Source organism: Mastomys coucha, unplaced genomic scaffold, assembly GCF_008632895.1.
Source record: "Mastomys coucha isolate ucsf_1 unplaced genomic scaffold, UCSF_Mcou_1 pScaffold21, whole genome shotgun sequence".
Taxonomy (NCBI): Eukaryota; Metazoa; Chordata; class Mammalia; order Rodentia; family Muridae; genus Mastomys; species Mastomys coucha.
In genome coordinates, this window is record NW_022196904.1 from 46820816 (window position 1) to 46834417 (window position 13602).

A 13602-nucleotide genomic window follows, 5' to 3' on the forward strand; every position below is an offset into this window, starting at 1 on the left:
TCAACAGAGGAATGGATACAGAAATTGTGATACATCTACACAATGGAGTACTACTCAGCTATTAAAAAAAAAAGTAATGTGGGTTATAATGGTGTCCCATGTCTAGATAGAATACCAGGGGATTTTGGGAGTTTCTCTATGTGACTGATGGCCACACAGCTCTCTGTGGAGGGTTGTAGGAAGTTGTAGCTGTTTGTGCACAGCTCACCACCCCACAGGGTAATTGTGACAGCAGGTAGTTGTAGCTGTGATGACAGATGGGTAAGGCTGGTCACATGGAATGAAGTGAGGAATTAGAGACCGGGGACTGGGGAGCAGGTCACTTTCTCCTTTCATACAGTGAGAAACCTAATCAACAGGAATAGTGGCTCTCATATTCAACGTTAGCTCTTCCCCTTTTAGTTAAATCTTTCTGAAGACATCTTCACAAGCCTACCTAGAGGCTTGACTTCTACAATGAAATCCAGCCAAGCTGACATTGAAAATTAGCTATCATAAGCCTTCTTCTTGTCAACTTGACACCCAAATTCAATACTTCATGTTTTAATATTTCACACTTTCTAATATCTTCATGCTCATTTCAGAATACAAAAGCTATTTAGTCCATTTCTAAGCATCTTCAGTATTTTAAAGCTCCAATGTTGTTCAAAAGTCTAAGTGCAGAATCTCTACTGAGATGCAAGCCAGGTCATAACTGTGAACTCTTATAAAGTCCAAAGTGACAAGAAACAACAAGAGTTATAAGCTATATATTTCCAGCATTGAAAAACACACAGAAAACATTCCCACTCCAAACAGGAGGAAAGAACCACATTATGCAATTCCATATCTGGCACTTAGGTCTTGTGATGGAATCATTTGAACTCCAACCATTTTCATCTCTGCAGTTCTTTCACCTGTAGCAATCTCTCTTGGGCTGGCTCCTCTCTGTGCCTGCAGCTGACCTTGGTAGACATCTATGGCTTTGGTAACATCAGTATAATGGGGTCTCCATTATAATTTAGGCCTCAGCACAATAGCTTCACCAGAAGCCCTGCAAGAATGTCTTGCAGGAATCTTACCCTGAGACACAATGCCTGGCCTCACCATGTTTTCTGCACCTTGGTGGAAGCCTCGACAACTGTAAAACTCTTGCCTTTTACATACTTGTAAAACAAGCACCATGTGGGTCATGCTGTCAATTTCACTGCTAGGTTAAGGTATAGTTTGGCAATCTGACACTATTGGAGTAGCCTCTCCATACCTTAATAGTTAAACTTCGGAAAATAATTCTCTAGGTGGTTGTTTTAGAAAAGGAACTAACTTAGTGGCATTTTAAAGTCAGGATTCCTTCTTTCAAATAATTTTACACATTGGAGCCATCCCTATTGTCCCGATGTAAGGGGAAAACTTTTCTCTTTAGTGCTACATATTTATCTCCTTAATTACAGTTACATTTTCTGCATCCATCTCTCCTGCAACTGTATACTCCCGTAGACTCATTTCCTCATCAAACTGCAAATTTTTCATGCATTTCTGTTCTCTGACCAAGAACAGGTGTTCGCTGAAGACCTGACCAAGAGCAGTAAGTGCAGGGTGTTTTTCTCTACTGAAATTTCTCCAACAAACAACTTAATCCATTATCTTTGAGTTTAACTTCACTGAAGTTCTCAGGATAGAGGCTGAAAACAGATTTTTTTTTTTTTTAAATTGTAACACAAATGACCTCCAGCCTATTTCCTAGTAAAATCTTGTTCCCTCTGGAACCTCATGGGCACAGTCTCCAATGCCTGTTGCCTTTGACATCCTGATTTTTTCAAGCTTCCACTTGAATGGACCATCAATGGTTATAACACACTAGGACTTCTGTAGTCTCAGCTATAAAGTCTTCTACATTCTTTGACAAGCCACTTGCCAATGCACCACATTATCAACTTGACTGGATTTAGAAACTCTATGGCCATGACAGTGTTCTCAGAATAGTTCAACTGAAGAGGAATGACCCACCCTACCTGTGGACGATACCATTATGTGCACCAAGGCCCTAAATTATTATTGAAGGTGCGAAAGAGTTCCTGAATGTGGATGCAGCTTGGCCAACATCCTCATGTTCCTATTGTCAAGCTGTCCCTGCCATTATGGATTATATCCTCAGTCTGTAGACCCAAATCAGCTCTCTCCTTTGACTTTACTTTTGCCAATGTATTGTTACAGCAAGAATAAATGTAACAAATACCACAATAGCCTTTCCCCCTGTACCAATCTTCTGTATTATTTTTCTCATTCCTATAACAAAAATACTTACTTGGCAAAAACAACTTAAGGAAAGGAAAGTTTGTTTTGCCTCACAATGGAGTGGATGTGGTGGCAGAAACATGAGAAAGATGGTCGTATTGTGTCCACAGTTACGAAGTAGAGAGAGATGAAAGGTACTCAACTTGTTTTCTTTTTTTCCATTTTTTTCTTCAGTCTGAGACCCCAGTCCATGGAATAGTGAGTGGGTTTTCCTTCTTGAATGTTATCTGTTTAGAACACCCTCAAAGACATTACTAGAGGTGATTACTAGAGGTAAATTTTTCATGAATTTACCTGAGGTGATTGTAATTTTTAGCAAGTTGATTTTGAAGTTGATGATCTCCAAATATTTGTCTCCCTGGAACTGAGCAGCCTTGTTATGGGTAGATTATCCCCCTGGTCTAGTTAATGTTAAAAACTAAGTTGATCAAGTCCTCCTCTTCCCTTCAAAACACTCAAGCTAACCGCATACCATCTATGCAGAGGATCTGGTGCAGACTCTTCCAGGCCTCGTACTTTTGGCTTCAGTTTCAGTGAACCTATATGAACCATGCTTAGTTGATTCAGTGGGCCATACCCTCTGATGTCCTCCATACCCTCTGTCTCCTGCAATCTTTCCTCTCTGTCTTCCTCTGGGTTTTCTGACTCCAAGGGGAGAGATCCAATGGAGAGACTGGGTGTGTCTCTGACTCTTGCCTGCTCTTGGGACTCTTTTCTTCTTACTAGGTTGCCTCAGCTAGCCTTGATATCAGGGCTGCTTTTCGTATCTTTTTTTGTTGTGTTTGATTATTGTCTCTTGAAGGACTGGTCTTTTCTGAAGTGAAACTTGGAGTGGGGCAGTGGATCTGAGGGAGAGAGGAAGTGAGGGTGCTTGGAGGAGTGGAGGGAGGGGAAACTGTATATTGTCTGAGGGAAAAAATCTATTTTTAATTAAAAAAAAAAAACCTAAGTTGATTCAGAGTTGTGTTTGACGTTACAGCTTTATTATCTTCAAACGAAATCCAACTGGAAACTGTACACATGGACCAAGATACTATAACTTATATTTATAGACATTCAAGTTGATTTTAAATACTAATCTCCCTTCAGTGGAAATCCCAGCGAAAATGCAATACATTGAAGAGGTGATGGGCAGCTGGGTTGCTGTCTTATACTCGTGCTGTGTCCTCTGCCTGAGACCGAGATTGTGGTGTGAGCAGAATCTCTTGAGCATCCATCATCTTACTCTGCTTTTCTACATTCCATTGGACACAGGCTCTCATGGAGACAGATTTACTATGCTGGGAAAATGGTCATGTGTCTCACTAGATGTACTTTTTTTTTTTTTTTAAACTTGCTTCGATGGTTGTAAGAACTGAAATTTTAAACTCAAACTTTTAAAATACTTTGGAAATATAGCTTATGTAAAAGTCCCTTTTTGTGGATTGACATTTTTTTGTATGTGATCAAATGATATGTTCCTTATAGACCTTAAAATAAAGGGATCGCCTTCTGTTCAAGTATAAATGTAGCATAGACATTGACACAAATCAACGAAGGAATTCCTGCCTTTGCTGTTGTACCTTTTCCCTCTGTGCATCTTCATGTGTATGTATGATACCAAACTACTTATAGACTGTGTTAAGGAGTATAGTCTGCAATAGGAAAGGATAACCTGTGCCTATCCTATGTTCTCTTTTTGAAAGTCAAAAGAAATCTGCAAATACTCTTATTTTTAAACATATCTTTTCTTTTAGGCATTGACACATCTTCACTTAGTAGAGTATGTTGGAGAACAGACTGCCCTACTAATAAAGGTACATTGAATGTTCTAATAGAATATGTTCAAGCCATTATCCTTTGATTTTTGTTAAAAGAAAAATGAACAAAAGAAGTCTGGTAAGAGTGTTATATTAATTATGTCAAAAGCACTGACAGGAGCCTACTTTACCCTGGGTAACCTAGAGATGAAGGGGATACTTGTCAAATACCATACAATTATAGATGCTTGCTATCTTGCTTTTGCCTCTAGTTAAAGTAAAGTCTAAAATGGGGTAGCACATAGTAAGTGAATGCTGCAGAAATTCCCATCTTAGGATTCTGCTGGGCCAATCTGTGTGGTCATCAGATATTAGTAAGAAATATATGTTTCTCCTCATACAGAGCTATTTGGCTGAGAGTGGTTCCTCTCCAGTTGCTTGTGGCCAAGGTTCCTGGTATAGGTGTGACCCTCATTTGCATGTCTATGCTTACCTGGGTCTTGTCACGTGTCAGAAGAAAGAATAACAATCTTTTGACTCTTTTTATGTATGTGGTTTAGCATTGCATAAGGTGGCTATCATCTGATCCTTTTAGATGGTTCCAGAAGGTCAACGCTTTGCAGCTGCCATTGTCCTAATAGTGTGGGTCTCAGCCTTGGCATCCTCCTTGATTGACAACATCCCATTTACTGCTACAATGGTAAGTGGTGTGATCCTGTATGTTTAAGGCCAACCTCTTCCTGTTCCCATCTGGGCTCATCCTTATTCTCCTTAAGAAGCAGGGCATGAAACCAGCTCCTCTGTTGCCCTTACATGGAAGGGAAAAATGTGAGCTGAGCCTGAGGCAGCTGGGTATGGAACACTGAGAGAACAACGATAGGCTGGGGACTAGGTTTGGAGAGTGGACAGCATATCACGGGAGACCAGTTGAGGGTTGCTACCCTTTCCAGAAAAACTGTTTCATTTTTTTTTTAAAGGAACTTCAAGAGATCAAAAAGTCTGAGCTGTTGCCTTTATTATCCTCAAATGCAGAAGTTTTTTATTCTAAGTAGCCTGCATGGTTTCTGGTACTTGGCCTGTACATACAGAGATTTAAGTCACCTTTTGATTCTAGCTCTCAGCCAACACCAAGACCCCTATCTCTGGGCCATCTTCTGTGTCATTGATTGTCCTAGGACAGGAACTGTGGTCTCTGGTATAAAAAAGTCAAAGTGAGAATAGAGACTTAAAGGTAAGATCTGGGTCCTACCACAAACAGTCCAGGGCCCTAGAGTACTTAGTATAAGGCAGAAGGGTGAGGGTTCTCACAGCAGAATTCTGGTGGGGGAATTCTCTCTGTTTTACTTGAGGCTCCAAGGAGTCCTTCCCTCCCATACAGATAGCCCAGGTATTGTGCCATAGTATGTTGTGAGCAAGGATCCCCAAGGATGAGTACAACAGAGTTGGACATGCAAGGACAGGGCTGGTTAGGCTCATAGCCTTTCTTTCTTCAGCCTACATTGTTTAGACTTCCTCAGTCCAGTATTCATTTTATGCTAAGCTTTATTCTCTAGTGACCCAGTATGGTTCTTGTTTCAAGGTGTGGGTTTGGGAATTCTGAACTAACTTAGTGGTTGTTATTTCTAGTGGTCACATCTGGAACAAGACACATAAGATCTTCAGGGATCCAGGATGGTACATTTAAGGAGTCCCGAGAGTCTGTAAAATTTGCAGGAAAGCAGTATGCTTTAATGTGAAACACTGAGTGTTTTCCCCTTAAGTAATGAACAAGGCAATGTTATCTATGAACATGTTTTACTCGTCAGAGGCTATGCAATAAAGCAAGAGAAGCAAGGAGAAAGGACTGGAAATGGAGACATTAAATTTCAGTGACAATTAATCTGTATATTAGATAACTCTAAAGAATCTACTACTTAACAATTAGAATTGATAGGTTATTTTTTTCAGATCCTGTGAAAAGTCAGCTGATAAATCATTGTGCTTCTCTGTAGGCATAATAGACTAATAATGAGAACTTGAAATAGATGCTATTGTCAGATGCATCTTCAGCCCCTGAGACAACAAGGCAACCTTACACAGTTATCCTGTCCCAGTGAGACCACATCATGTGGTCTCAGGACATAAACATTTGCTGCTGGGCATTGTAATATCAAAAGGTAAGACAGACATAGAAATGAACAACTCTAGGCCAGCACAGGCTTTATTTGGGAAGGGCATGAGGAGAGAACTCTAGTCTAAGAAACCAAAGAGGCTACTGTTATAGGCTGAGCAGCTGTAAGGCATAAAAGGAAAAGAGGGAAAAGGACAGACATCTTCCTTTTGGCGTTGTGGTAAGTACTATTCAGGGTAGCTAGGGGAATGGGTAATGATATAAGGAATGTTAGGTGGTGGATAAACATCTCTCATGATCAGTTATTGCGGGGGGTTGATGAGATGGATGAAAAGAACAGGAATATAGAAAAATAAGTTGCTTTAGTTTTGGGGATTGTCATTGTCATCTCTTGCTTAAAATTAAGGAGCTTCACAAAGTGATGTGGCTCTGGATAATAGCCCTGAATGCTCCCTATTGATATTTTCTTCTGGGGGAGCTTTAAGATCTTCAGACCAAAATCTTACTAGAAATTAAATGGAGGTACCCCATATTGTAAACACCAGATCATGGTATTGTTTGAATACGACTCATTTGTTTATTTTGAATATGACTCTTGGTATCTGGTGGATCACGATGACATCCATTAATAGGGTCATCACATAACATTCTTTAAGCCACTACTCATTTCCCCAACTACCACTGCCTGAGCTTCTGTATCTGTTCCTGCAAGTAACCTCTCACCGATACTGCTGTATGTAACTCTAGCAAAAACCATTGGCTCACCAAATTGGATGTTGGTTATAAACTTTGGTCTATGGTTGGATTCCTATCTGGGTACTTGTACTGAGTACTTATTTGCTTATGCCTCCCAGGAATAGTATCACTCAACAACTTGGTGCATTGTTTCCCTCCAAGCTGATACACATAGATGAAGATTTTCTGTTTAGTTCCTTCCATGGTGTGCTACTGAAGAAAATGATACTCAGTCTTGATAACTTTTCTATTACTGTGATGAAATACTGTGACCAAGGCAACTTGTAAAGGAATTTAATTTGGTAGAGTTCATGGTGGCAGGGCAAAGGAACGGTTGAAAGCTCATATTGTAATCTACCATCGTGAAATGGATAGAAAGCACCAGGACTTGCATGAATCTTTTGAAACCTCAAAGCCTGCTCTCAGTGATATACTTTCCCAACAAGGCCATACCTCCTAATCCTTCTCAAACTGGTCCACCAGCTAGCAACAAAACATTCAAATAGATGAGCCTAGAGGTGCCATTTTCATTCTATCCACATATTCAATTCATGAAGGTGGCTACCTAAGGAGGTGAGAAGGTAAAAGCAATACTGTGAGAAACTGAGATCATTTATCTGTAATGTTTTATTTCCTGAAAGTTAAACAAGTAGAAAGTGCTGAGACAAAGGTAATAAAATAGTCAAACTTCCTCATGTGCTTGTGAGCAGCATTCTGTACATGCTATATATAATGTATGTGACATGGTGTAATTAGATTGTATACGGACCCCTCCTTGCTTTTCTAATTATTCATGGCTTACTAGAGAAGGTCTTTATGTCCTGAACTTTTGCATATTTCAGCACAGATTTTCCTTATTTGCTTTATAGTTGCGTTTGGCATTGAAGGTTTATTGTTCATGTGATCTATTTCTTTTATCTTGGGTGAGGTTTCTGCCTTCTCTTCAAGTCTTTGCTGTATCTTGTTCCAATCCTTTATTTTTGCTTTTAAAAAATATGTTTCTTGGGCCGAAGTGATGGATCAGCAGTTAAGAGTACTCACATCCACATAGAACCATCTATAACTCCAATCCCAGGGGATCCCCTTTCAGGCTTCTAAGGGCATCGGAAATGCACATGGTGCACATGCAGAATGAAGACAGAACATTTGTCTGGATAAAATGGAAAAAAAATTAAAATTCTTTTCTTCAATTTTTTTTTTTTTTAGTTTCTTAAAAAACATCCAAACACTATGTAAATAAGTTTTAAAAAAATTTCATGTAGAGAACCTTAGCAGGTAACAACTTTATTCATAGTGTTTCAGTGAGGACCAATTTATTTGGTAGTTCAGCCTGTGGCAGAGCACAGTGCGTTCACCCTCCTTGGATGAGTGCAAAGCCAATCAGCACACAAGGCGATTAAAGAGAGAAGGAAGCTTTATTATGAGTACAAGTAAGAAGAGCTCTGGGATAACTCCTGAAGCACTGAAGCACCAGTCTCCTTAAACAAAGGAGACAGAGGGATTTTATTAGGGAGACTCATGCATATTCATGTTGAAAAAAAAAAGTCATGCCTGGCATAAATGGATAAAAATAGGAATTAATCACCGTAGGTTGCTTTTCCCTAAGTAACTCTTTGTTTATATCTTCAAACTATACCACTCTTCAGAATCTCTTTGTGCTTTACTGTGTCCCCCCAGAGTCATAGACTCTGCTTGCCCTTCCTGCTGGGCCTCCCCAATCCTGAGACACACCATTGCATCACTGGAGGCAGGGTGCCTCTCTTTACCCTCTCCTTAGCCTTTGCTTTGTTGATTTTGCCTCTGGTCTGGTAACAGCTCTCTTCCCTTCTCTGTCCTGGCCCCTGCACATGCATGAGTGCAGATGCAGATTGGGAATCCTACACCTGCACTGGCACAATGTGATGGCAATTGCCCATGCAGAGGTCTTCTTTTGCTCCTGTGGTTTTAGCACTACCTGTGGAAGGAGATGCAATGGTCCTCTGCACTCTATGGGTGTGTGTGTGTGAGGGAAGTGAAGGAAGGAGATGAAGGGGTGGAGGATGGAGATGTGGGGTGGGGAGTAGGGGAGGGGGCATGAAATAGACTGCCAGCAGAATTACTCCATTATTATGATAAGGGTTTTCTTGTTGTTTTTGTTGGTTTGTTGGTTTGTTTTAACTGTGACTAAGAGAGAGAGAGTATCCAGAGGCATCTGAAGGATTCCAGAGTAGACAGAAAGAGAAAATAGATGGGGGCCTAGCCAACTCTAGAGAAGGGAAAGAGTGGGAGAGAATGGTGGAGATAGTGAGGTAACAAGAAATAGACAATAGAGCAGAGAGGGGGGAGAGGAAAGGGAGGGAGGGATGGAAGAGAGGAGGGGAGAGAGAGAGAGAGAGAGAGAGAGAGAGAGAGAGAGAGAGAGAGAGAGAGAGAGAGAGACAGAGAGACAGAGAGACAGAGAGACAGAGAGAGAGACAGAGAGAGAGAGACACAGAGAGAGAGAGACAGAGAGAGAGAGACAGAGAGAGGACAGAGACAGCAAGAGGGAGTGGGTGAACAAGAACGTGAACAGTGAAAGAGAATAGCAAAGAGGGATCAGCTATAGAGTGGGTGGAGACATTCTGTGGATCATAAGGAGGATAAGTACCTGGAGGACGGAAGGGCAGGGTGCTAGCATGGACTTAGAGATGTGAAACAGGTACTGAGGGAGTCTAGAGGCCAACATGGACTCTGATATGATGATTGGCACCACAGGCAGCCACATGTCCCCTCTGCCAGGGTATGGGGAATGACTTCTCTTGGCAGCTAGGAAAACAGTTTGACAAGTGCCTAAGGAATTTTAGCTTTTATCTAACCACCAGAAATCTTTCTACAGTTTAGCCTGTGCTCATTTCTAGACACTGACAGCAGAGCCTAACAGCAGGCTTGCAGAGTGCTTGTGTGGCCCATGGCCAGTTATGTGCAACTAGCCAGCTGCCTATTACTGCTTTTGATTTTATTTTTACCTTTGCAGTCAGTGATACACTGCCTGAGAATTTTCCATTGCTTAATAAAAGACTAGGGCTTGGGAATCTGACCCCTCTTTTTGTGCTTAGCTTTTTTTAAATTAGATATTTTCTTTATTTACATTTCAAATGTTATCCCCTTTCCTCATTTCCCCTCTGAAAACCCCCTATCCCCTCCTCCTCCTCCTTTTCACCAACTCACACACTCCTAATTCCTGGCCCTGGCATTCCCCTACACTGGGGCATAGAGCCTTTACAGGACTAAGGGCCTCTTCTCTCACTGATGTTCAGCAAGGTCATCCTCTGTTATATATGCAGCTGGAGCCATGAGTCCCTCCATGTGTACTCTTTGGTTGGTGGCTTAGTCCTTGGGAGCTCTGGGGGTACTGGTTGGTTCATATTGTTCTTCCTGTGGGGTTGCAAACCCCTTCAGCTCCTTGGGTCCTTTGTCTAGCTCTTTCACTGGGGACACTGTGCTCAGTCCAATGGTTGGCTGACAGCATCCACGTCTGTATTTGTCAGGCACTGTCAGCCTCTCAGGAGACAGCTATATCAGGCTCCTGTCAGCAAGCACTTGTTGGCATCCACAATAGTGTCTGGGTTTGGTAACTGTGTATGTGATGGATCCCCAGGTGGGGCATTCTCTGGATGGCCTTTCCTTCAGTCTCTGCTCCACATTTTGTCTCTGCATCTCCTTCCATGGGTATTTTGTTCCTCCTTCTAAGAAGGACTGAGGTATCCACACTTTGGTTTTCCTTCTTCTCGAGCTTCATTCATATGGTCTGTGAATTGTATCTTGATCTGCCCCCTTCTTCATCACTAAGTGCCTGCCTACCTCTAGCAGAATCTCCCCCTGGATCAGCTGTGGTAAGCTGGGGCCTATGCCCCTGGGTTGCAGGGGATGCTTCATGGATCTCTAGCCTCCTTTGTCCAAGCCCATGTGTATAGAGTGACTCCCCACTGTGAACCCATGTTTGGCTCTGACCCACTGATTGATCAGTGGTATGAGAGGCACCAGGTTTCCTGTCTGCAGAGAGTTTCTTCTCTCTGGAAGTGCCTTCATTCTACACAGCTGTGGAGTCTTCTGCATCCAGGGAACACTTAGGGAAACTCACCAAGGGCCAAACAGCTGCTGTTTCAAAGGACTATTAGTACAGATGCCATTGGGAGTTAGAGGCGTCTTGGTAAGGAGGTGCCATAGCTACAGGAATAGAACAGTGGTTCTCAGCCTTCCTAGGGCTGTGACCCTGTAATATAGTTCCTCATGTTGTAGTGACCTCCAACACGTTCATTATGTGAGTTGTGTACAAAGAACAGCTCATGTGTGTCCCTGGTAGAGCTCACCTTTCCACGGTCAGGAAAGAAAGAGTTATCATTGGGAGGGAGGAGATTCAGAGAATTATCCCATAAATGGTAGGATGACACTATGGGAATTTTATTTATGCTCAGAGGAGAAAGAATCAGTCAATAGATGAGTTTAGTTTTCCATGTTGTCTGGATAAGGCTTCAGGAACATTGTACTCAGAGCAGTGTAGATTGTGGAAGGCATTTGCATTCCACTGGTTGGTGATGGACTAAGTTTGCTATTAGCTGTTTTTTTAGTTTTGAGAGTAGGCCTCATTATGTTGCCCTGAGCCTGGCATTTACTATGTAGACCAGGCTAGCCTTGAACTTTTGAGGCTGCCTCTTGAATGGTGGGCATTTACCACCCATGCCTGGCTAATTATGCTATTTTATTTTTTAAACTGAAGTAAAATGTTTCTGACTCTCATCACTTCTGAGTGTTTCCAGGTTACTATTGTTATAGACAAGAGTTGTGGCCAGATCATCCAGCTACCTGGTGTGGGCCCTTGCGGTCATTGCTTATTGTTAACTGTGAAATATGAAACAATATTTAGCACTGCTAATTTTTAATGCAATGAGAGCAGCCATAGGGTATTTGAAGTGGGCAATGTGAGGCTCCTGGTCCTCACTACATGCCAGCGTCAGTCCCTTGCTTGTTTGAGGTGAAGGGAAAGGCAAACAGGCTGGGCCAATGGAAGATGTGGGAATCTTCGTGTCAAGATATTTCAGTATTTGGACACATATTTCCATGCTTGGGAATCCCCTTCACACTCATCTGCCTTTTTTTTTCTTTGCTCACTCTTCCCATCTGCAGTTGACAAGAGCTTGTGGGAGCCTGAGGATAGCCCTGTCACAGAGAACTCGTAGGCCCCTGCTACAGTGCCCTCAAGGGAACCTAAAATGCGTAGCTAAGGACTGAGGATTCAGTGACAGTTTTTCTTTGTTGATGTTCTCCTCCCTTGTTTTTTCATACTCTTTCATTTGAATGGGAAAGATTTTGTGGCAACTTTCAGATTTAAAATGTTATAATTTTTATCCTGGCCCAAATTCAAATGATGCACGTTTGTACACATAATTTTTTAGTTTTTAAAAATTGAGGTTTTTTTGGATACACATAGTTGTGTGTATTGCCATTTAGCCCATGTGCAAAGTCACTGTTTGAACGCCATCTTGTTCTTTAGCATCTTCTCATCCCAGGTTTGTTTCCAGGCCCACAAGGAGGCATTCTAACAAGTGTAGCTGTTGGCTGTCATAGCTGGGATACAGAAAGCCATGCAGTGCTGATAAAGGTCAAAGGTCCCTTCACACAAGCACTTACATTTTGCTTTTCACTTGATGCCATTTTTGGTCTTTTGGTTTTAGCTTTTTTTCTTTTCTAAAATGTTCTGAAACAAAATAATATAGAGAGCTGAGCCAGGTCCAGTGGACTGCAATTAGGCTAAATAACACAGCAGTTATAGGCACTCATGGCTGGGTTTCTGCAGAGGGAGGATCTGGACTGGATCCCAATATGCCATCTATGAGAGTTAAATAAGGCTATCCTAAGAGGAATAGGAATGTGAGTAGCTAAGGCACCCTGTCTTTTCCCATAAACTTGGCAATGAGGGTTTCAGGCCTTCCCCAAGGAGTAGGTGATGAGTGAGTCCTCTGGCCAGGGAAAGCGGCCTTGGAGGGAAACTACAGGACTTCAGGGGTCCCCCTTTGGACCCCACCTTCTCTTCCCCCCTCTCTCTGTGGTCAGAGATCAACTTACAAGAGTCAGCTCTCTCTTAACTGAGCTCTGGGAACCAAACTCAAGCCATTGATTTGGTATCAAGGCCCTTTCCCTCTGAGCCATATCACCAGCCTGCACCTGTCAACCGAAGTGAAGGCAGACACGTTTGAGGAGTGAGCTAGTGTGGATTGACAGGATGCCTTATGAAGAGCATGACACTGGCAGGGTTTCATAGACACCGACTGCACAGTTCTTAGGCGCCACATGAGACTCATCCATGACTTCATCCATTGTGACTCACAGCAGCAGCCTGAACAGCTTTAAACAAGGCAAGCTGGCTGTTCAATCTGGCTAGCCCCAGATGCAGACAGATGGGGTACAAACACAAAGTTTTGTGAATGCCAAAGTTTGCTTTGGTTTCCTTCCATGCATCTTGTGCTCATGTGAAAAAAGAAAAAAGTTAAAACCAGTTTGGCCAGTAAAAAAAAAAAAAAAAGTCTCCGAGGGCTAGTGAGATAGCTCAGTGGGTAAAGGCCCTTGCTATATAAGAGTGCAAGCCTGGCAACCAGAGTTTTATCCCGAGAAGGAAAGAACTGACTCCAATCTACAAGGTTGGCCTTCCACACTTGTGCTATGATACTACCACCCCATCTCACACACACACACACACACACACACACACACACACACATACACACATAC

The 13602-nt window shown here is 42.2% G+C and overlaps 1 protein-coding gene across 1 annotated transcript in view; it reads left to right on the forward strand.

Moving 5' to 3' along the window:
• Positions 1 to 13602, forward strand: part of Oca2 (OCA2 melanosomal transmembrane protein) — a 272921-nt gene that overhangs the window by 161030 nt on the left and 98289 nt on the right. The window contains exons 20-21 of the mRNA XM_031386823.1: positions 4011 to 4070; positions 4609 to 4713. Coding sequence (XP_031242683.1) covers positions 4011 to 4070; positions 4609 to 4713 — 165 coding nt within the window. The remainder of the gene's footprint in view (positions 1 to 4010; positions 4071 to 4608; positions 4714 to 13602) is intronic.